The 24,021-nt window shown below is 40.7% G+C and overlaps 1 protein-coding gene across 1 annotated transcript in view; it reads right to left on the reverse strand.

The window, feature by feature from the left end:
- Positions 1 to 20,420, reverse strand: part of ube2l3b (ubiquitin-conjugating enzyme E2L 3b) — a 47,228-nt gene extending 26,808 nt beyond the window's left edge. Inside the window, exons 1-2 of the mRNA XM_068006091.1 lie at positions 20,313 to 20,420; positions 3,905 to 4,000 (exon numbers count right to left, since the gene is read on the reverse strand). Of these exons, the coding sequence (XP_067862192.1) occupies positions 3,905 to 4,000; positions 20,313 to 20,339 (123 nt within the window). The 5' untranslated portion in view covers positions 20,340 to 20,420. The remainder of the gene's footprint in view (positions 1 to 3,904; positions 4,001 to 20,312) is intronic.
- Positions 20,421 to 24,021: the final 3,601 nt, after the last annotated feature.

The raw sequence follows: 24,021 nt of genomic DNA on the forward strand, positions 1-24,021 counted from the left end.
GAACGCACTGGAGAACAGGGCAACTAGATGGGAACTTAAACACTATTTTTAATGAGACAACAAAGATTTAGTTTAAACTGCGGCTAGGACAAAGTCATCCAAGTTAAAAAAATTCCAAGTACTGAAACAAATCAGTAATACCAAAAAGATTAAACAGACTGCAATTTTTAATAAAAAGATCGATATACCTCAGCACCTCAAGTAGGTCACAGAAGCACTTGCTGCACTCAATCCTTAAGTATATAATCTCAAAAGTTACTTTTTTTTTTAAACTGAAAATTTGCTTGAGAACACTCAAGTCTGAAAATTCCAGTTACGTGGTTGAGAGCATAGAAAACCAACAGGCATTTTAATTACATTGCTCCACAAATATTAAATGTACTGAAGCAAACTGCATGCTCTCTGGTAAGCTATTTAGAGCAGTTAAGGAATTGAATTATCCTGGTAGGTTTTGGTGAAACTGAAAACTGAAAGAGAAACTAATTCAGAGAACAGTACTTTCCACCTGCAAGTTGGTTTATTTCATCTCATTCTAGATTTCATCAGTGCTATCCAGTCCATCAAAATTTAGACTCTGAAGTACTCGCACATCCATTCAACAAAATAATTTTGGAAACTGAAAGCAGACTTCTCAAATTGATGAATACCACCGTTAAAGGCTTTGAGTTACCCTGTTCACTATGAATGCTTTAGGTTTTTATGCAAACTAAATCAATATATTCGGGTGCATTAAAGTACCGTAAACAAAATTGTTATGGAATATTTATTGCACAAGGGGGGAATGGAGAGATAGTCTGGTGAAAACATTTGACTGATTATTTTCTTCAGTTCCAGCACAGCCTAGACAATTATAGTCCCAAATTTTGATTGTTTAGGTAAAATCTAGGAGCATCCCAAAAAGCTTGTATACCACAGGAGTGATCAAGAACAATTTCTTGATGACTCATGAGACACTCCAGGATGACAGTGAATAGCCCCTACATAGACTCACATTTACCTGAGGAAGGAGGAAGCCTCCAAAAGCTTGTAAATTTCAAATAAAATCGTTGGACTATAACTTGGTGTTGTAAAATTGTTTACAATAGACTGTAAAATACTGTGTATGTACACTTAGTACGAAAATCTAATGAAACTCAAGGCTGAAATTAATTTGTCAACTATGCAACAAAGTTGATCTTCCTTTGGTTTTCCATCAGAGCTTGCCCTATTTTGCATACTTTCAGAAACCAAACCTACATTATACGATGATATCAAATCAAAAGTAATGAAAATACAGAATACTGAAAGCACAGATGCAATGTAGTTATTCGAAAGTCCTTCCGCCACTTTGCAAATTCAAGTTAAACTTCTGCTTTTCAAGTACATTAAAGTGATTTTGCTTGATCAATACAGTTCTATTTGCATATTCAAACATCTTAGGTCATGAGAGTCCAGAATGTTCAGAAGAACAGCAAATTTTACCTGAAGTTATACAATGTCATTAGAAACAGCTCTGCTTCTCAAATCATCACTGCCAAGTTTCATCAGTTCCACAGAATCATCAACTGAAAGTGAGACAGTTTGCATTTATATATAGAGCCTTTAATATAGCAAAATGTACCACTACTTCATAGATGCATAAACAGAAGTTGACCGAAGGTGCAGTGAAGGAGGCAAATTTTGAGAAGGCTCAAGAAATGTTCCAGAGTGTGGGATCATGACAGCTGAATGCTTTGCCACCAAAAGGTGGACGAGGGGAAAAGCAAAGGGGGCCAGAGACGGAAGAACAAAGGCTATGTGCTGGCACCAAAGGCTGGAGGAGGTTGCAGAGGGATAGAGGGGTGAGGCCGTAGTGGAACTTGCAAACAAGGGCAAGGATTCTGAATTCAATTAATTGCAACACAGAGCCACCAGAGGCTGGCAAGGACAGAGTGATAATGGATCTGTCGGCTAGGATGCCAAACAGTTTGAATGTCTAAAAATATGAACTCATAATAATGTATAAAGATTATGGAAGCTCTGACTTACACAATTTTGGGAGGAAGTTTTTTTTAAAAAAAGAACTCAAGCTGAGGAACGTCAGTATGATATTCTCGGCATCAAGCACATGCAGTTCAGGTACAGCCTGAGTCAGATGCAAAATATTCTCTCCATTATTCTCTAAAAGTGGGCTTTAAACAAAATAGCAGCCTCTATACAACCACATGTTTTTTTCCACATGCCATCCTGAGCAAGGTTGCCAATGTGTGTCCATTTGGTGGAAGTTCTGTGCTCTGGATACACATGCACAGAGATTAGATTACTCTGGATTCATTCAGTAGGAATCTTACTGACAGGAGATTATTTCCAGCAGGTATAGATAGGCAGAACTAAAATTCAGATCCAAGTGAAAGAACAACTAATGTACCAAAAATGAGAGGGGGTGGAAGAGGAACCAAAGTAATTGAGTCAATAGCATTCTCTTTCCTAAAATCAAGGGGAGAGAGAGAGAGAGAGAGAGAGAGAGAGAGAGAACCATCTTGACTCAGCTTGCAGCACTGTCGCATTTGGGTCAGAAGATTATGACTGAGCCAAACAGCAGAAGCCTGACCTTGTAAATTAAGCCGATACTCCAAAGCAGTAATGAGTGAATGCTGCATTGACAGTGCTGCAGTCCTTTGACTAGGATATTAAACAGAGGCCTAACCTACCTGTTCACTGATTTAGAATCATAGAATGATACAGCAAAGGAGGAAGCCATTCGGCCCATCGAGCCAGTGTCAGCTCTTCAGATAGATGTTTAAGATCCCATGGCACCATTCAAAGATAGTCCCGGTCAACATAATACCCCAACAAAAAGCAGCCAGGGACCCCAGTGATCCCAACTCAATAGTGCACACTTGGGTGCTGAGTGAAGAATAGAACGGGTTAAGCTGTGATATCCTACAGTTGAATTGACTGCCAACATTCACTGGGCAAACTCATACAAGAAGGACAACCACTTCAGTTTGGTGGTGGCATGGAATCTCAACTTCATACAAGTTACTACAATCAGGACAGGATTGAACAAACGGGGAAACTTGGATAGGGACAGAAATCTAAAACCAAGCAATTCCTAGTACATTGTGATAGGCAGCTGGTATATCTAAATATGATGCTTAATTTATTTTTCCACACATGATAAACAATACTGTTCACACATTTTATGAAACCAAACAAAACATTTGATTGGTACTTATCAAAATTACTGCAAGTTACTACTCTATTCAACAATTCCACTAACAAGTCATTTGCAACATAAAAGCATATTACGAGCCCGCTTACTGTGTCTGAAGACTTTAAACATGGCTACCTCTAAAACACAAGCCCATGGCTATTCGAGGCCTCAACACGTTTGCCAAACTAAACAGCTTGCACATGTAAAAAATTGTACTGTACAATTGGATAATAATTTCATCCCTGCAGCATATGCAACATTACAGATTTAACCTTGGAATGCTAACAGCTACATGCAATAAACAGTGGAGCCAAGTTGGTCATCTGCAGTTTCTTTGTGAAGTTCTGAAAAAGGGACTAGCTCCCCTTCACATATGGCTTTCAGGCCAGTAACTATAGAATGCAACACAGGGCCAGCTCACACTTCTTGGCATTATATCACTGTTTGTACATCAAAGCAATTTAACAATCTCATTATTCAGCTAAATGCAGTAAACCAAATTAAGAGATGAATGTTCTTTCAAAGTTCCAGCAGACTCACTTCTTGGGAAAAAATGCCAACATCGAAGTGGGTATTTAATTTCTGGAAGTTGACAAATTGTTCTGTGCATTAAAATACTGACTTCAAATTAATAGTGGATAGAGATTTGAAAAGCATCAGCATGATAAAGAACCTAATCATTATCAATTACAAAACTATTATTGGATAATTTGTGTGCAGCCTACTTACAGGAACAATAAGTCCTTGCCAATAGAATACATTTGTGTCATCCACTAGGATATTACGGAAATTCTTCATTCCAGACTTGCGGATTTCTTCAAGTTCCTGCAAAAAAACAGGTAAATACTGAAAATTGTGCTATGGCAGGATAGAGTTTGTTAATTCCTTTCCCTCGATCAGTCACCACACAGTCCAGGAGCCAACTCGTGAAAAGTAGCTGAATAAATCAAATCATAGTACCCTTCCTTCACAGAAAAGGTGTAATGGATGGTTTAAAAAAAAATTTAAAAAAACATTTCAGGATAGAGGCCTCTGGACCAGATTCATGTGCATTAATACTCAACCAGTGGGTAAAGTACATCAACAAATCAAACATTGCAATTGTTCCTTCAGAGCAATAACACATCTCTATCTTCTAAAAACTTGCATTTATATAGTGCCTCTCATCCTCGTAATGTCACAAGACTCGAACAATTAATGACTTTAGAAATGTTGTCATTGCACAGGCAAATATGGCAGCCAATTTGCACACAGCAAGGTCCCACAAACAGCAAATTCCCAGCTATGTATGTTTCAGGTGATGCTCGTTGAGGAATGAGTGTTGGCCAAAACACCAGTTGACCCCTCCGCCGCTCCTCTTCAAATCATACCATGGGGCCTATTAGATTGGTTTAACGTCTCTTCCAACATTCAGCACTCAAGTCAGTATTGCACTGATCTGTCAACCTGGATTGTGGGGCTTGAACCTCAGGCCTTCTGACTAAGAGGTGAGAGTGCAACCAGTTGAGTCAAACTGATACTTTAGATAGATTTATCAGTTTCATCCTCTCCACTACACTTAAGTACCTGTACTGAACATTCTATAGTTAAGTATTTTTAATAAATGTCACCAAGACTTGTCACACTTCTGTCAACTTTTTCAATAAAAAAATTCCTATGCCCACATTTATGATGGAAACTGCCTATGTAAACACTAATTACAGCCTCCTGCTAGTGGTGGCGCTGTCACATGCCAGCTCCTCAGCCTGTAGTGCAGAGAAACACCTCCGCAGCAACCAACGCTACTTGCACAAATTTCCATAGGCTTTGCTATTTGACTATAAATAATATTTTATTGAAGTATTGTAAAAAGGGTAGAACATGAGCACTGAATTACATTTGCTCCCCAGTCCAGTTAGCCGCTGCTTCATCTGTAGACCACATTTGGTCTTGACTCCCATATGCAGCACCATGAGAGATTGACAATGCTTTTAGAATTTAATTTTTTTTATTTAGAAAAATAAGATCCATTTACTCAGGTGCTATCCTATAATCCACTTCTGACATATGCACAAAGGTTGACTTCTGCAGGCAGCAAAAGACAGATGCTAAAGAATGGTACATTTGACATGGATGATTTCTGTATAGGCAAAAGCAAGTTAACTTTTCAATCCTCTTGTTCTTTACACCTTCAGGACACCAACAGAAGTCCAATGGAAGATACTTATATTGTCCACCTTCTTGCAAATATCAACTGACACTAAAAGCTACTTTCATTTTATGCCAAAATCCACAATGCCAGTGATCAAGCCCAGCAAGTTTACTTTTGCATTGCAGCTTGCTCACAAGTTAGCTGATACCAACTGGCACGTACTTTTTAAAAAAAAATTCATTCATGGGATGTGGGCATCACTGGCAAGGCCAGCATTTATTGCCCATCCCTAATTGCCCTTGAGAAGGTGGTGGTGAGCCGCCGCAGTCCATGTGAATATACTCCCAAAGTGGTGTTACGTAGGGAGTTCCAAGATTTTGACCCAGCGATGATATATTTCCAAGTCAGGATGGTGTGTGACTTGGAGGGGAATGTGCAGATGGTGCTCAGCTGGAGGTGTGGCTAGTTCTGGAGCACAAGTCTTCAGCATTACAGCCAGGATGTTGTCGGGGCCCATAGCCTTTGCTGTATCCAGTGCACTCAGCCGTTTCTTGATATCACGTGGAGTGGAGTGAATTGAACTGGCTGAAGGCTGGCTTCTGTGATGGTGGGGATATCGGGAGGAGGCTGAGATAGATCACGCACTTGGCACTTCTTACAGAAGATGGTTGCAAATGCTTCAGCCTTGTCTTTTGCACTCGTGCTGGGCTCTGTCATCATTGAGGATGGGGATGTTCACAGAGCCTCCTCCTCCCATTAGTCATTTAATTGTCCACCATTCTTCACAACTGGGTGTGGAAGGACTGTAGTGCTTTGATCTGATCCATTGGTTTTGGGATCACTTAGCTCTGTCTATAGCATGCATGTAGTCCTGAGTTGTAGCTTCACCAGGTTGGCACCTCATTTTTAGGTACGCCTGGTGCTGCTCCTGGCAAGCTCTTCTACGATCCTCATTGAACCAGGGTTGATCTCCTGGCCTGATGGTAAAGGTAGAGTGAGGGATATGCCAGGCCATGAGGTTACAGATTGTGATGGAACACAATTCTGCTGCTGCTGATGGCCCACAGTGCCTCATGGATGCCTAGTTTTGAGCTGCTAGATCTGTACTGAATCTATCCCATTTAGCACGGTGGTAGTGCCACACAACACAATGGCAAGTGTCCTCAGTGTGAAGACGGGACTTCGTCTCCACAAGGACTGTGCGGTGGTCACTCCTACCAATACTGTCATGGACAGATGTATCTGCGATAGGTAGATGGGTGAGGGCGTGGTCAAGCAGGTTTCTCCCTCACTATCTGCCACAGGCCCAGTCTGGCAGCTATGTCCTTCATGACTCAGTCAGCTTGGTCAGTAGTGGTGCTACCGAGCCACTTTTGGTGATGGACATTGAAGTCCCCCATCCGGAGTATGTTCTGTGCCCTTGCTACCCTCATTGCTTCCTCCAAGTGGTGCGCAACATGGATGAGTACAGATTCATCAGCTGAGGGAGGGGAGGAAGTGGTGCTCAGCAGGAGGTTTCCTTGCCCATGTTTGACCTGATGCCATGAGAAGTCATGGGGTTCAGAGTCAATGTTGAGGACTCTCAGAGCCACTCCCTCCTGACCGTATACCACTTTGACACCATCTCTGGTGGGTCTGTCCTGCTGGTGGGACAGGACATCCCCAGGAATGGTGATGGAGGAGTCTGGGACGTTGGCTGAAAGGTATGATTCTGTGAATATGGCTATGTCAGGCTGTTGCTTGTCTGTGGGACAGCTCTCCCAATTTTGGAACAAGTTCCCAGATGTTAGCGAGGAGAAATTTGCATGATCAGCTGGGCTTGGTTTGATTTTGTCGTGTCCGGTGCCTAGTGGTCCTTCCGGTTTCATTCTTATGTCGTTTTCTAGCAGGATTGTACAACTGAGTGGCTTGCTGGGCCACTTCAGAGGGCAGTTACGAATCAACCACATTGCTATAGGTCTGCAGTCAGAGGTCAGACCAGGCCTATTCTTGCAACGTAAACTCTTGCGATGAAGAAGCAACTTCCACCTTCCCACCTTCTCTCTGCCACTCTGTGATGACTTGAAGGCTTGGAAAAGAAATCCTGGGCAAGTATCCATTCAAGTATCACGCCTCATGCTAAACTGTTCGAGTACAGCTACAAAACTGGCATCTACCTTACAACGTGGAAAATTGCCCAGGTATGTCCTGGCCACAAAAAGGACAAATCCAATCCGGCTAAGTACCGCCCCTCAATCATCAAAGTGATGGAAGGTGTCGTCGACAGTGCTATCAAGCAGCACTTACTCACCAACAACCCGCTCACCGATACTCAGTTTGGATTCCGCCAGGACCACTCGGCTCCAGACCTCATTCCAGCCTTGGTCCAAACATGGACAAAAGAACTGAAGTCCAGAGGTGAGGTGAGAATAACTGCACTTGACATCAAGGCAGCATTTGACAGAGTATAGCACCAAGCAGCCCTAGGAAAATTGAAGTCAATGGGAATCAGGGGGAAAACTCTCCAGTGGCTGGAGTCATACCTAGCACAAAGGTGGTGGTGGTTGGAGGCCAATCATCTCAGCCCTAGGACATTGCTGCAGGAGTTCCTCAGAGCAGTGTCCTAGGCCCCACCATCTTCAGCTGCTTCATCAATGACCTTCCCTCCATCATAAGGTCAGAAATGGGGATGTTTGCACAGTGTTCAGTTCCATTCGCAACCTCTCAGATAATGAAGCAGTCTGTGCCCGCACGAGAGACCTGGACAACATCCAGGCTTGGGCTGATAAGTGGCAAGCAACATTCACGCGAGACAAGTGCCAGGCAATGACCATCTCCGACAAGAGTCCAACCACCTCCCCTTTACATTCAATGGCATTACCATCACCGAATCCCCCACCATCAACATCCTGGGGGTCACCATTGACCAGAAACTTAACTGGACCAGCCACATAAATACTGTGGCTAAAAGAGCAGGTCAGAGGCTGGGTATTCTGCAACGAGTGACTCACCTCCTGACTCCCCAAAGCCTTTCCACCATCTACAAGGCACAAGTCAGGAGTGTGATGGAATACTCTCCACTTGCCTGGATGAGTGCAGCTCCAACAACACTCAAGAAGCTCGACACCATCCAGGACAAAGCAGTCCGCTTGATTGGCACCCCATCCACCACCCTAAACATTCACTCCCTTCATCGCCGGCTGCAGTGTGTACCATCCACAGGATGCACTGCAGCAACTTGCCAAGGCTTCTTCGACAGCACCTCCCAAACCAGTGACCTCTACCACCTAGAAGCACAAAGGCAGCAGGCACAACTTGGAAATATATCGCTGTTCCTTCATCGTTGCTGGGTCAAAATCCTGGAACTCCCTACCTAACATCACAGTGTGAGAACCTTCACCGCATGGTTCAAGAAGGCAGCTCACCACCACCTTCTCAAGGGCAACAAGGGATGGGCAATAAATGCTGGCCTTGCCCACATCACATGAACGAATAAAAAAATTATTCTTCTCTATGAGAAGTGCTTGGTCTCTGCTTGCACTTGCCTGAAACCTCGATTGGAAAGAAAATAAATCACAGGCTATTGACCTTTTGGTCACAGCTCACCTGCTTGATCCACCCGAGATTCAATTTAGCAGGTGACAAAACTACACAAGTCTAATTTGTAAAAAAAAAAATTCCAATATGAGGTTATTTTCATGCAAAACGTATGCCACACTTGCATTAAATTGGCTCAAATATTCATAAAAATAAAATCACATCGGGCACACTGAACTGTTAGGGTACTTGTGGAATAGTGGCAACCTGGTATAAAAACTAGCAATAAAAATTAAAATGCTATCGAGGGAGAGGGGCAATGAATGAAATTTTGGAAAATTCTTTTGGCCACCATGTTGTTTTGTTAGTACCCAAGGATGCAGCATCAAAAATAAGGTGAGTATATAACACAAAAATCTTTTTTTTTTAAATCTTCAAATTTCTCCATATAATTGAACATGCCCTCTTGGAATCCATCGAATATATTTTTCCCCTCAGAGGATTAACCTCTCAGAAATAAGTGGCTTCACTTTTCCTACATTCCTGGAGTTTTTGTTCAGCTCAGCCTGCCCTCCTGCTATTCAAGTCTCAACACATTAAGTGAAATTTTGTCATTGGTAAATGTACAGATTTTTTTTAATGTATTATATATGGGTGGAGCAGCTGCTTGTATTTTGTGTGTACCTGAAAGAAAACTCAAATGCAACCAAAAAAAGAAAACGAGCTAGTATAAAAGGAGTATAATTCTGAAAGAAGTGCAGCATTATGCACATCCGAAGGAATGTTCTGAATAAAAGTCCTTAATATAACCACATTATTTAAGCAGAACCTTTAGTTACATCAAGTTATACTGCAGATGTAGTCAGAAAAGTTTTCAATTAATTCCTTTAAATTTTGTACTTCCTGCTTTTCATCTTAACCCTAACAAATGATAGCCTATTGATACAAAACAAGAACAAGTTGCATTTAGAATCATAGAATGGTTACAGCACAGGAGGCCAGTCATGCCAGCTCTTCATAAGAGCAATCCAGTTAGTCCCATTCCCACGTTTCTGGAAGCCCTGATTGAATCTGTTTCCACCATCCTTTCAGGCAGCGCATTCCAGATCACAACCACTCGCTGCGTAAAAAAGTTTTTCCCCATGTCGCCTTTGGTTCTTTTACCAATCACGTTAAATCTGTCCCCTCTGGTGCTCGACCCTTCCGCCAATGGGAACCGTTTCTCTTTATTTACTTTATCCAAGTCCTTCATGAATTCGAACACTTCTATCAAATCTCCTCTCAACCTTCTCTGCTCTAAAGAACAAACATTATTCAGCACCTAATCGATTCAAAAAAAAAATCTGAAGACGTCCCTAAAGCATTTCACATACAATAAGTTACTTTAAAGTGCAGTCACTCTTGTGGGCAAATACAGCAGCCAAATTTATAATCAAATTCACACAAACAGCAATTAAGTGAATGGCCAGTTAAATCTATGTTTTTGGTGGTGCCATTGAAAGAAGAATGTTTGCCAAGACACAAAGAACTCCCTGTTCTTTGAATTATGTCACAAGATCTTTAATATCCACCAGATAGGACCTCGGTTTAACGTCTTAAGAAAAAGAAAATTGTGTCCGTGGAAAAAAAATCATAAATATTCAGGCCCTTTTACGTTACAACTCAGAACCTTGGAAAGCTGTGTCATCAGCTCTACGAAGGTTGCACCATTTATATTCAGGAGTGCCGTCAACCAGAGAATCACCATCAACTGTCCATGGCACTTATAGAAAAAGTGCCTCCAATTAAAAAAATTACTAGCCATACCATTATGGATATTTTCAGAGTAGCAAATTGAATACTTTTTTGTTGAGTAGAGTTATAACAAATATCCAGTTAGCATTCAATTTTTTATTACTGGTTTCCAAAAACAACAATTCCTGCATTACTGATGGCAACAGGTACAGTCATATTCTCATTATGCTTGCATTGCACAAGGTGCAGGAATGGATGCAACATTTGACAGGCTTTTGTTTCTCAATTTTTTAAAAATCTGGTTTGTTCGCAGTTGTACATTAATGCAACTCTGAATTGTGAATCAATGAGAAAAGATCTACTCTCTGATTTTATGTGAAATGCTTTAAAATAAAATTCACACACAAGTGAACAGAAATCAAATGAAAGGAAGTGGTCTTGATGGTTGAATACTTATGACATGATGTAGCCCTTGAAAGTTCAGAATTGGCTTCCATCTGTCAAGCAGTTCAATCATTTACAACTGAAGTTTTGTCAACAATCAATAGGGACTTCAAGCAATCGGTCTTAGTACTCAAAAAAAGCTCCAATTCTGGATGTTCATCAATGCTCAACAGCGGTGACATTGTAGTTGCTGCGAAGGATGGTTAACATCTGTTGCTATTTGGATAGGCACACCACTAACCAATTTGTTTACCCCACCTACTGGGGAAGGTGAACTTTAATTTATATAGGGTGATTGGTTTCCTTATCTTCGCTGTCGCACAAAATACAAGAACTCTGAACCTCATCAAATATGCAAATAACTTAAACAATGGATCCTGCACTTGTAGGCAAAGGCAAGGATGGTACATACTCAAAACTATTTCTATTTTATAATGGAGCAATCCTCCACTACATGATTCCCACTTTCTATTGCAAACCAATATTGGATTAACAGTAAAAGTATGTTTCATGGTGAACATTTTCCACGTGGCAACCACTCTGCCACTCAGTAGCTGAAATACAAGGAAAGCCAGAATTGCCAACCTGAGATTTTGTTTTTTGAGATTTCATTAAAAATATTTTTCCAGCCACTAAAATGTGCAGGACTGTACTGCTGGGAAGGAACAATTTTTCTGTGTAAGTACCCAAAACAGCTTCTTTGCATATTTCATCTAACAACAGCTCACATGCCAGAATACAACCTGATAAAACTCTATAAAAGTCACAACTGGAATTTCACAAAATAATTTCAAAATGTAGTCAGACCAGATATAAAGATGATAGAAATTGTGTCCCATGGCCCAGCTATCAGACAAGTGAGTTAACCTAATAACTCAGTGAAGTCACAAGTGAATTATGGTCAGCACAAGTGGGTTACAAATCAGGTTCTATAGCTGTGTGCATTCTGTGTAAAACTCATGTAAATGAGACCTAAATTGACATACAAACTGCATATTGTCTGCAAATGTCACTGTAAAACTTTAAATGTCATCCCTCTCAATGTTGATATTTTGTCAAATATAGAACTTATTTTAAACAGATGACATAACATGTAATATAAACTAGCACTGCGCATTAAAACCTAGTTTTCATAAATATTGTGCTGGCACTGTGAAGGCACAAAATCGCTTAAATACACAGTCATATCCATATTTGACCAACGCCATTCCAGGTGCAGACTTCTTCGGTTCCAAGAAGAATCAATAGACTCAATGATCCAAGTCCCGTTCACCCATCACCCCTCGTTTTCAAATTACTCCATGGCCTTGCCGCTCCATCTCTAACCTCCTCCAGCCCTGCAACCCTTCGGGATCTCGGCCTTCCTCCAATTCTGGCCTCTTGCGCATCCCCGATTTTAATCACTCCACCATTGGTGGCCATGCCTTCAGCTGCCTCGGTGCCAAGCTCTGGAGTTCTCCCCCTAAATCTCCCCGCCTCTCCATACTCCTTTAAGATGCTCTTTACCTCTTTGCCCAAGCTTTTGGTCACCTGTCCCAATATCTCATGAGGCTTAGTATCAAATTTGGTTTGATAATGCTCCTGTCAAGTGCCATGGGACGTTTTACTACATTAAAAGTGCTATATAAATGCAAGTTGTTCTGTAATTTCCTGTTTACATGCAATTTCAAATAGAGGTGTGTGGAGAAGCAGGGAGTCCAGCAAGCAAATACTCCAACTTACCAAGCAAGAACCCAAAAACTCCAAGTCTCAAGCTTGCGTTATCATGTATTAAAGATAGCTGCGATACACTGAATAAAAAGGATGATTAATACAGAGAAGTACCGGCTGCTACACAAACTCCAAGATTTCTTAGACTGTGTTTTGAATAAAAAAGTTTGCCATTGGACTAACTACTTTGCTGCAACTCCATTTTTGAAATATTTCCTTCAGTTGGGTACTGGGGGTGGCAAAATAGTGCACTTCAACAATGTGGCTGAATTCAAGTGGCCAACAGATGCTGATGGCACGTGATGTTACATGGTACATCTGCTAAGTTACAGAATTTGATGTAAAACGTCCTACATGTATCAATAATTTTCCAAACATCAACTTTTGGTTACATATGCAGTCATATTTGTGGATTTATAATGGTGTAATTATCAGGGTACACCAGAGAATCAGAATTTGAGGTGACACATGAGAATGGAAATTCAAAATAGACTTCTTTTAAGAGCAGCACATTGGCCAAACTTGTCTGAATTTTTATCTGAAGACCCAAAACTGAATCCTCACAGCATCCTGTTGTTACCCCAACATTATGGCGAAGATACATTAACATTCGCAAGCATGTACACTAGCCACCATGTTTAATGAGCCAAACAATACATTTGATGGATTTCATTTTATACTGAAAAGAATTAAATGAAAAAAAAGCTTTTATATATTATACTCAGATTTTTTTCTCCCACCACTTAAACCAACAAAATCACAGCTGTATTTTACAAACAACAAAACCCAGACTTTTATCCATCACAAATTTTCTTGCTTCTTATGCTAAACCTTCACAAATCTTTACAATATAGGCCTCAGCTGGTGTATTGTGGCAATTCTGGGCACCACACTTTAAGAAGGATGTCAAGATCTTGGAGAAGTACAGAGGAGATTTACTAGAATGGTACCAGGGATGAGGGACTTCAGTTACGTGGAGAGACAAGAAAAGCTGGGATTGCTCAGGTTGAGGGGCGATTTAAGAGGTGTTCAAAATTATGACGGGTTTTTAAGAGTAAGGAGAAACCGTTTCCACCAGCATGTGGTTTGGTAACCAGAGGACAGATTTACGGTAATTGGCAAAAGAACCAAAGGGGAGCTGAGAATTTTTTTTAATGCTGCGGGTTATGATGATCTGGAATGTACTGCCTGAAAGGGTGGTGGAAGCAGATTTAATAGTAACTTTCAATGGGGAATTAGTATATACTTGCCAAAGAAAAATTTGCAGGGCTATGGGACTAATTGGACAGCTCTTTCAAAGGGGCAGCGCAGGCACGATGGGCTGAATGGCCTCCTTCTGTGCTGTATGACTAATGACTCCACAGGTATCTTGCTCAAGTGGCTATTATTCACATGTAGGCCCTCTTTACAAGAGATAGCAGTCTCTTTTGACCACCCTATTCTCAGATGACATCCACACGCGGTAGGACTCACCAGATTGGGATCAAGGTCCCAGGCCGATCTTTCTCTCCCTAACCTAATGGCACTGAGTTCAGCTGTTGTGTTCCATACTGAAGTCCCAACTGAGATCAGCTAACTTAGGACAGATCATATTGCACCTGTAACAAAGATTTCTACTAAAAAATTGGAGTCCTAAATTGTTGTTTCATAAAGGCATTACCCTCAATAATTCAGTCTTATAGATAGTAAATTTATATAACACCTCTAATGAGGGTTAAAAAACACCCCATGGCACTTTACAGGTGGCAACTGAAAAAAGGTAGATGTTAGGTAATTAGTTAAAAATGAATTTTGAGGAAATTTTTTAAATTAAAAAATGGTGGAGAAATGGAGAAGTGAAGAGGTGCAAGGAGAGCTCCAGACAGCATGGCAAACATCACTGATGGCTCTACCACCACCCTATTCTCAGCTGACATCCACACGTGGTAGGACTCACCAGATTGGGATCAAAGTCCCAGGCCAATCTTTCTCTCCCTAATCTAATGGCACTGAGTTCAGCTGTTGTGTTCCATACTGGGATGTAAGGAAGGGAGGAGCTAAGGTGGAGTATGGCCTTACTGTGATTTGAAATTTAATACATTAATACATGTGGGAGAACCTTCACCACACGGACTACAGCGGTTCGAGAAGGTGGCTCACCACTACCTTCTCAAGGGCAATTAGGGATGGGTAATAAATGCTGGCCTTGCCAGCGACGCCCACATCCCATGAACTAATAAAAAAAAGAAACGGGGAGCCAGTGTAGGTCAACACGGAAAGGGGCGATGGATGAATAAGACTTATTGCAGAACAAGACACCGGCAGTGGCGGCTTGGACAAGTCTGAGAAATGAAGAGGGGGTATTTGAATAATCAAGTCTGGAAGTGACGAAGCACGTACAAGATCTTTGGCAGCGGCAAAGTTGCAACGGTAGAAGTAAACGATCTTGGTGACGGACAGGCTGTGGGGTTTTAAAGCTCAGAAAAAATATCAAGAAACAATGAACGACAGTCCGGTTCAGCCTGAGAGATGGCCAGAGAGAATGATAGTATCAAGAGAGTGGAGTCCATAGTGGAGACAATGGCTTTGGTCATCTTAATAGTGAGCTGGAATTATGGCACATCCAGGATCTGATGTCAGACAAGCAATCGGAGAACGGAGGTAATCGAAGGGTCAAGGAATGTAGCAGAGGGGTAGAGTTGGGTGTCATCAGCATACAGATCAGGAAGAGGAGGCCGGGGATTAATGCTTAGGAAACTGCAAAGGTGGGGATGCACCAACTGCATTCGGACAGACAGAAATGGAATGAGAGCGCTATCCCATGGAGATAGACAACAGAGGAGAGGCACTGGAGCATGGCATGATCAATCAAAAATCAAGCTTTAGTTAAAAACAGCCTGTTGTATACTTGTTTCCCCACTGAAATCTAACCATGTATTTTTAGAACAGTCCACCCAATTATATCAAAAGAGCACACAAATTGTAATGAAACAGGGTGCCAATCTGTCCATTTCATGATTCCAGATCAAATTTAACAATCAACGTAAACTGGAATTTTATGCTTTTGACAGGCTTATGATTGAAATTAAGTTTGACAGACAGATGGGTATATTTCCTTCTCAAAATTATTCCATTGTGAACACTGACATTTGTACTACCTCATCCTCATTACTCTTTGGCCACTCGCATTTTTAGTAGCTGGCCCTTGGTAGTGGAGAGTGCATGACTGAACAGTTTTCATGGATTGCCAGTTTTATTTATGGAGATATCTACCCTAAGAATCCATACACTTCGCTCTTCAGTTAGAACTTCACATAATTAAAACTGGTACTGATTTATAGTACCGTTAGCACAAATTTTATGGAGGTAGCAGTATTAGGCACCAACCACCAGATGACATTGTGTGAAGGTTGTGAAAGATGAATTGAAGCTGCCATTGTATGGTCACTGGTCATGGAAGTTTCTAATAGTAATTCACAACTGGTAACGTCATGTATACTTGCACAGTTTCAGTGGAATCACCACTGGCAGAGGCACTGTTAAAATTATACATGGTAATGTCAGTTTAATTAAGACAATTTTTCTAAATACAGCAAGAGTACACAAGGTCGATTTTGAAACATTCTACAAGAGCCACATTAATAGAAAATTACATTGGTGTATAATTCTATACTTTTGGCTCAGTTGATAAAGTCAGCAGGAACCTTTCCCCAGGTCCCTGCTTTGACTCCCACTCTGTGCTTAGTTAGATGATTTCAGCCGAGATACCAGTATGGGTGCTACAATTAACCTCAATGCACTCGGCTAAGAACAATTAGCCTGGGTTCCTGCTCCTGATCCCTGCTAGAAAATGTATACGTGGGGACATCAGGCGAGAACAAGGCAGGACTCGACTGTTTTTCTCTTCCCTCCTCCTTCTGCCAACCCCCACACTTTACTCAAGTGAAATAGCACACCCAATATTCACTGTCTAGATTCATGTGTAGAATGGCCACAGGGCCAAGATTCCAGCGAGCCTCCAGCATTCTTGGAACCATACCGAGCAGGAATCGTTACCTTCACGAGGAGGGTAGGAAAGTGAAAAAAACTGCTTTATGCATAAGTAAATACTTCAATTGATGATATATCCTAATTTTATTACAATTCCAAGTAGAACAAAGATAGGTTATTTCTAGGGAGCCATTTTTTATTTCAGTTGCTAAAAATGTTTTTAGATGCTATTTCCAAATAAAATCTGAAATTATAAAATGATAAATATATACCTTTAATTAGAACTCAATTATTTTGAACATTAAATATTTCACTACTAGTAGATTTCACTCGCTACAGGCAATTTTCTGTTTTACAGCTGCTTTTCATTCTTCTTGGGAATTAAGCATCGGATTTTAAAGAGTGGTTAAAATAGCATATTTAGAAACTATTTTAGTTCAAGTCCACAGATTTACTAAGCTATCATCTGATATTAACATGTGATATAGTGACGACATCCATTTTGAAAGGTTTAACTATGGTAGTGTGCCACACCACTCAAAGCAAAGTAAGCTGTGTTTTAGACCGCATCACACCTGTTTCTTAAATCTGTAGTTGTGAAAAAGTTTTTCTTATTATACAGTGTCTTAGGATTAAACTGATTTTTTTAAAAACCAAGATGGAGGTTAAAACTTGCCTACAAACTTCAGAATGCTTGTAATCTATAATCACTTATTTTTGTACTCCACTACATTCTTACAGAAATATGAGGGTATTATAGTCACATAGCCCAGAACAGCTATTGTAATCATGAGATGGTGAATCAAACGCACACTGCTGACATTTGGTGGGGTGATCAGTGAGGAACACGCCGAGTCACCATTGATTTTCTCTAAAATGAAATGACTCAGCAAGTGTGGAACAAATTAGTTTAAAAAGTATGAGTTCAGCTTATTTAATAATGGATAAAAAGCTCTGCTTAGATCCCATGCTTAGGTGATACATTTCTTACATTTTAACCTCACTACTACAGCATATTCATTTCCTAGTTTTGCTACATACATGATTTGGACCACAAGACAAATCATCGGGTAAAAAGTTGCAGCACCATTTTACTTACACATCAAGACTCCTCCAGGATACGTTTGATTTAAGAAATTATTCTAAACACAAGAATTGAACATTTGAATATGCATCTAATCAGGCACACATGCATATGGAGTACAAGAACCAGAATTGCTATTGATAGAAAGTAATAGTCAACTAGGAGGATTTGCAAACACAGAATCGGAACTACATATTAGTTAATTAATTATACAGGGTCATAAATCAGCAGGTAATACTGCAGCGATAAAAAATAACAGTTACACGTGGCAATTTGAGATTTTGAATTCCACTTTTTAAAAATCTGGAAATCAAAAGCTTGTGTCAGCAAAACTGGCTACAAAGCTGTCTGATTGTAGTAAAGCTGGTTTATTAATGTCCTTTAGAGGAAACCTGTCCTCCTTACCCTTGCGACTCCAGCCCCACACCAACATGGTTGCCAACTGACTGCCCTCTGAAGTGATGCTGTCTAACCTGCTCAGCGGTTCCAGCATTTGCGTGTTTATTTCAGACTTTGAAATAAAAATACAAAAAAGTATTCTGCTTTTTGCCCTCTGAAGTGGCCTAGCAAGGGGCTGCATCAAAACCTCTCCAAAGAACTGCAGTTGTTCAAAAAGGTGGCTGACGGTATCTTCTATGGGAAACTAGGGATGGGCAATAAAACGTTGGTGGGACTTTCCTTGCCAGTGACGCCCACATCGCCAGAATGAATAAAACATAATGGCCTGGAAATTGCGCTGAGTGGCAAACAAATGTCACCCATTGCTCGTTGGTTATAAACTCACCCACAAACTAGTTGCAGGCTTTTGGGCAGAAACTTGCTTCAGTGAGGAGCTGAAGAAAGTCCCCCGGGCTTCTGTGAGCTGTGAGTGAGGAAAGGATCGCTCCGTCCCCTCAACCAATCAGCTTGAAGCATCCTTGACAAGCCGCACAATCAGAACCAGGAAGTGTAAGCTACAACAGTATATTCCATGTAAAATCAGTTAGAGAAAGCGAAATAAAGAGGATAAGAAATATCCAATTAAGAGATTAGATAGAAAATGTAAAACAATTTTTTTTAAAGTATAAATGTCAAACAATTAAAATCAGAAATAACGAGACTCCACATTTTTAAAAGTTAATTTTCAGTGCCAGAGAGGTGGTTTGACAGTCATTAAGACTTACCACGCTGTTAAAAGTTGGTTTAGACCGAAAGAAAGTGTATCTTTTTTAAAATGGAGAGGTTAGTTCATTTCCAGCTAGGCAGGACAGCAAGTTCGCACTCACTCGCCCATTCATTCAGCCCGCGAGCTGTCCTTCCCACGCAGCTTTGGGAGGAGCGGGGCAAACGGTAGAGCAAGTTCCAGATTTCCACATTTGACCTGCTCTTCCATTTGCCCCGAAATAACAGTGAGCGCTGTTAGCAATGTCGTTATTTTATGAGCAATTTCCAAGCCAATGTAACGCTGGAGGGCCTTTCCATGCTGGCGACGCCCACATCTCCAGAAATGTATTTATATTTTGAGAGACAGAAAACTAGTTTTAATCGAGTTATTCAAATAGATTATGGAGAGGGGGGTGGAATTTAACACCAAAATAAAAATCCAACATTGCACACCCACATCCATTCCTACAAATATCGGATTCTTTTTCTTAAAAATAATTCGGCTGGGCAAGAATGGAGACTTCTTATTAATTTGGAAAAAGATGGGGTAAAGACCGAGATGGGAGGAGTGAGAAACAAATGTCTTGTCCCCTCGATGCAGTGAACCAGGTGCCCCAAACTGCTGAGTCAAGAGAAACCACGTTTTTTTTCCTTAATTCTTTCAACATATCGACAGACTTCCGCTAGAAAAAAAAAGGGGGGGATTTCCAACTTAAAATAAAACCAGCAACAGCAGCCAAAAAAAAATTCCCCCACCCCCCCCCCCCAAAGGGGGTTAAGGGAGGGGTGATTGAGGACGGGGGGGGGGGCGGGGGGAACCCGATCGCGGTGCCGTGTAGGCCCGGCGCCTGAAGCGCGCTCCTCATCAACGGGAGGTGGAAAAATCTTAAATAAAACACCACATCACCGTTATAAATTAAATACAAACAGGCGGAGAATTCGGTTGGGAGGAGGGCGAACGGTTCAAGGCCTCTGGGTGAGGAAGAGGAGGAGGCCGCGCCGGATTATTTTGACGCATCTTCTTCTTCACCCCTTTTTTTTTTCTTTTTAATCGAGCCGCCGCCGCCGCCGCCGCCCCCTCCCCAACGCCCCGAAGGCTTTTCTTTCTCTCCCCCCCCTCCCCCGTAATCAACCGTTCGATTCCCCTCCCCGCACAGTCCCGGCGAGACCGCTATCCCCCCCCCCCCACCAGCCCGCCCGCCCCCGACACACCGGGTCTCTCCCCCCGCCCGCCTCCCACCTCACACCCCCACCCCACTTTCACTCATTTCCCCCCCCCCGCCCCACTTAAATTTTCCCAACCCCTCGGGGGGGTAAATTATTTATTTATTTTTCGGTTGTAAAGCCGGGTTTATTCCATCAGTCTCCTCCACACCACAAGGAACAAATGGAAGCCGCGAGTTTACCTTCATAAGCCGCCTGCTGCCCGCCATCTTGATTATCCTCACTTCCCACAATGACCGCCGTTAGACTGACCGGCAACCACCGCGCTTCCTGCACCCCGGCCAAGAGCAAACCAATGACAGGCTCCGCACCGCCAGCGGCGCGCGCAGCCAGGCGTCTGCACACACCCACAGGGCTGATCGATTGGTCCTGTTAATGAACAACTAAATAAATATATCCTATATATATATACATGTGTGTGTATATAATATGTATGTCTATACGTGTATGTGCATATAATATGTATGTGCATCTATAGTATGCATGTCTATACATGTATGTGTATATAATATGTATGTGCGTATATAGTATGTATGTCTATACATGTATGTGTATATAATATGTATGTCTATACATGTATGTGTATACAATATGTATGTATGTCTATACATGTATGTGTATATAATATGTATGTCTATACATGTATGTGTATATAATATGTATGTCTATACATGTATGTGTATACAATATGTATGCGTTTATATGTATGTCTATACATGTATGTGTATATAATATGTATGTGCATATATATGTATGTCTATACATGTATGTGTATATAATATGTATGTTTATGTGTATATATGTGTATATATGTATGTATATATATATATATATGTATGTCTATATGTGTAAATGTATACAATATATATGTGCATACATAGTGTAGATGTATGTCTATATGTGTATATGTATACAATATATATGTGCATACATAGTGTATGTGTATGTATGATATGTATGTATAATCTATATATGTATGTGTATGTACATATAACATGTATATATATACATATGCATTTATACATGTGCATATTTGTATATATATAAAAATGTATATGTGTATATATGTATGTATGAGTTGTATGTGTATATAATATGTATGTATATATAATATGCAAATATGAATATATAGCATTTATGCATAAATGTGTGTATATATATAATGTGTAGATAATTGTGTATATATATATATATAAAATATGCATGTGTGTAAATATAATATAATATATAAAATGGTACAATTTTAAAGGGGGTGCAGGAACAGGGAGACTTGGGGGTGTACCTACACAAATCTTTGAAGGTGGCAGGACAAGTTGAGAATGCTGTTAAAAGGGCATATGGGATAGTTGGCTTTATAAATAGAGGCATAGAGTACAATAGCAAGGGAGTTATGCTAAACCTTCATATGTGTATATAATATGTATGTCTATACATGTAAGTGTATATAATATGTATGTGCATATATAATATGTATGTCTATACATGTATGTGTATATAATATGTATGTTTATGTGTATATATGTGTATATATATATATGTATGTCTATATGTGTATATGTATACAATATATATGTGCATACATAGTGTACGTGCATGTATGATATGTATGTATAATCTATATATGTATGTGTATGTGTATGTACATATAACATGTGTATATATACATATGCATATATATGTGTACATATTTGTATATATATATATAAATGTATATGTGTATATATATGTATGTATGAGTTGTATGTGTATATAATATGTATGTATATATAATATGCAAATATGAATATATAGCATTTATGCATAAATGGTTAGGCCCCAGTTGGAGTATTGTGGCCATTTCTGGGCACCACACTTTAGGAAAGATGTCAAGGCCTTAGAGAGGATACAGAAGAGATTTACTGGAATGGTACCAAGGATGTGACTTCAGTTATGTGGAGAGTCTGTGGTTGTTCCCCTTAGAGCAGAGAAGGTTAAGGGGAGATTTGATAGATGTGTTCAAAATCATGAACGGTATTGCTAGAGTAAATAAGGAGAAAATGTTTCCAGTGACAGAAGGGTCGGGAGCCAGAGGATGCAGATTTAATGCATCAAATCTTCCACTGTAGTTGACTTATGTTTGAAATGATGTGGAGATGCCGGTGATGGACTGGGGTTGACAATTGTAAACAATTTTACAACACCAAGTTATAGTCCAGCAATTTTATTTTAAATTCACAAGCTTTCGGAGGCTTCCTCCTTCGTCAGGTAAATGTTTGAAATGTGAGGGCTGATTCAGTGATGCTGCACTCTGTGACCACACCCACACATTTAAAGAGTGTGCCTTGCTAAATTTAGTCAATAGGCCTGAGTGCAAGATTCATGAGGTGCCGTATTCAGCTGCAGAGATAAATGTCTCTACTTTTTTAAGGACTCACAAGGAATGTGCGACAACCTCATTATAGCTCTTAATTGCATTCACTCTCATAATTGATCTCACGCTGAAGTCAAAGATTTTTTTCACACTCCTTCACCAAATGAGTGCTGCAGGGATTTATTGTTCTGGCCTCTGGAAGTTTCCTCCTTAAAGGTTTAATTGACTGTTTATTCTTGCATCTGATAATTCTGCTTCTTTTTCTTTTCACTTTTTGGGTATTTCTATCTGCATTGTTCTTGGTGCATTACTTTCTGCTCCTGTCTGCTGCTGCTGTATTTTTTGCACTGCAGGGCTGTTTTTCCAGAATTGTTTTCCCGTGACAGTCTTACTGGCAGCTGCCATTTCACTTGCAGCAAGCAAATTGTTCAGCATCAGAATTCCATGCAACGATTCTAGATTTGTGAGGAGAAAGAGAAGTTTATTTAGAGGGAAGAAAGACAAGGACGATTGCACCAGAGGAATTTGGTGCTCACTCATCCCTCATCCCCCTCTACGTATTTAGATCAAGTCCTATCTGGATCTATCTCAAAGGACCTGTCTTCATCATCTACGCTTCATAAGGAGGCTGTCACCAAGTTATGTAATCTCCTCCTACACAACCTCTAGAGAAGTTCCACACAGGAATAGCCCTGCCTGTCACTGTGAAGGTCACCACAGCATTAAACTTCTACGCTATTGGATCTTTCTAAGCCAAAACCGGAGATATCTGCCAAATCAGCCAGTCCTCTGTGCACCAATGCATCAAACAAGTGCCACAAGAAACACTTTATGCATGTGCACTAGTGCAGCATTCCTGTCCTTATAAAACGGTATATCATCCAATTTACTGTGAGCAACTCCACAGGAGTTTAATCACATATTAAATCTCTAACTTCTTTCCAGTTCTGATGAAAGGTCATCGACCTGAAACGTTAACTCTGTTTCTCTCTCCGCAGATGCTGCCTGACCTGCTGAGTGTTTCCAGTGTTTTCTGTTTTTATTTCAGATTTCCAGCATCTGCAGGATTTTGCTTTTGTCCACGGGACATCTGCCTAATTGGTATTCAAATTTAAACAGTTCCCAGATGATTCATCAGAGCTGGATTAAGAAGCCTTGGGGTCCCAGGCACCAAGGGGCCTCTCCAAACCCTCCACTCAAACCCCCTCTGATCCATTACAACAGTGACTGCACTTCAAAAGTACTTCATTGGCTGTAAAGTGCTTTGGGACGTCCTGAGGTTGTGAAAGTAACTATATAAATGCAAGTTCTTTCTTTTCTTTCCTTATTAAAACATAAAACCTGCAGTAAAACGCATGAAGAAATAGGCCCACAGACTGCACTCCCCCTTCTGACAGTATTTTTAAATGCCCGCATATTTTGATTTAGTGGTTGCGTGCAATTTTTCTGCCTTATGGTGAGTTTTACTGGCGGGGAGGGGGTCCCATGTTTGGCTGGGCCCATGGGCATGGGTCCCGTAGATCCATGAATTAATCTCTCCC

Source organism: Heptranchias perlo, chromosome 25, assembly GCF_035084215.1.
Source record: "Heptranchias perlo isolate sHepPer1 chromosome 25, sHepPer1.hap1, whole genome shotgun sequence".
Taxonomy (NCBI): domain Eukaryota; kingdom Metazoa; phylum Chordata; class Chondrichthyes; order Hexanchiformes; family Hexanchidae; genus Heptranchias; species Heptranchias perlo.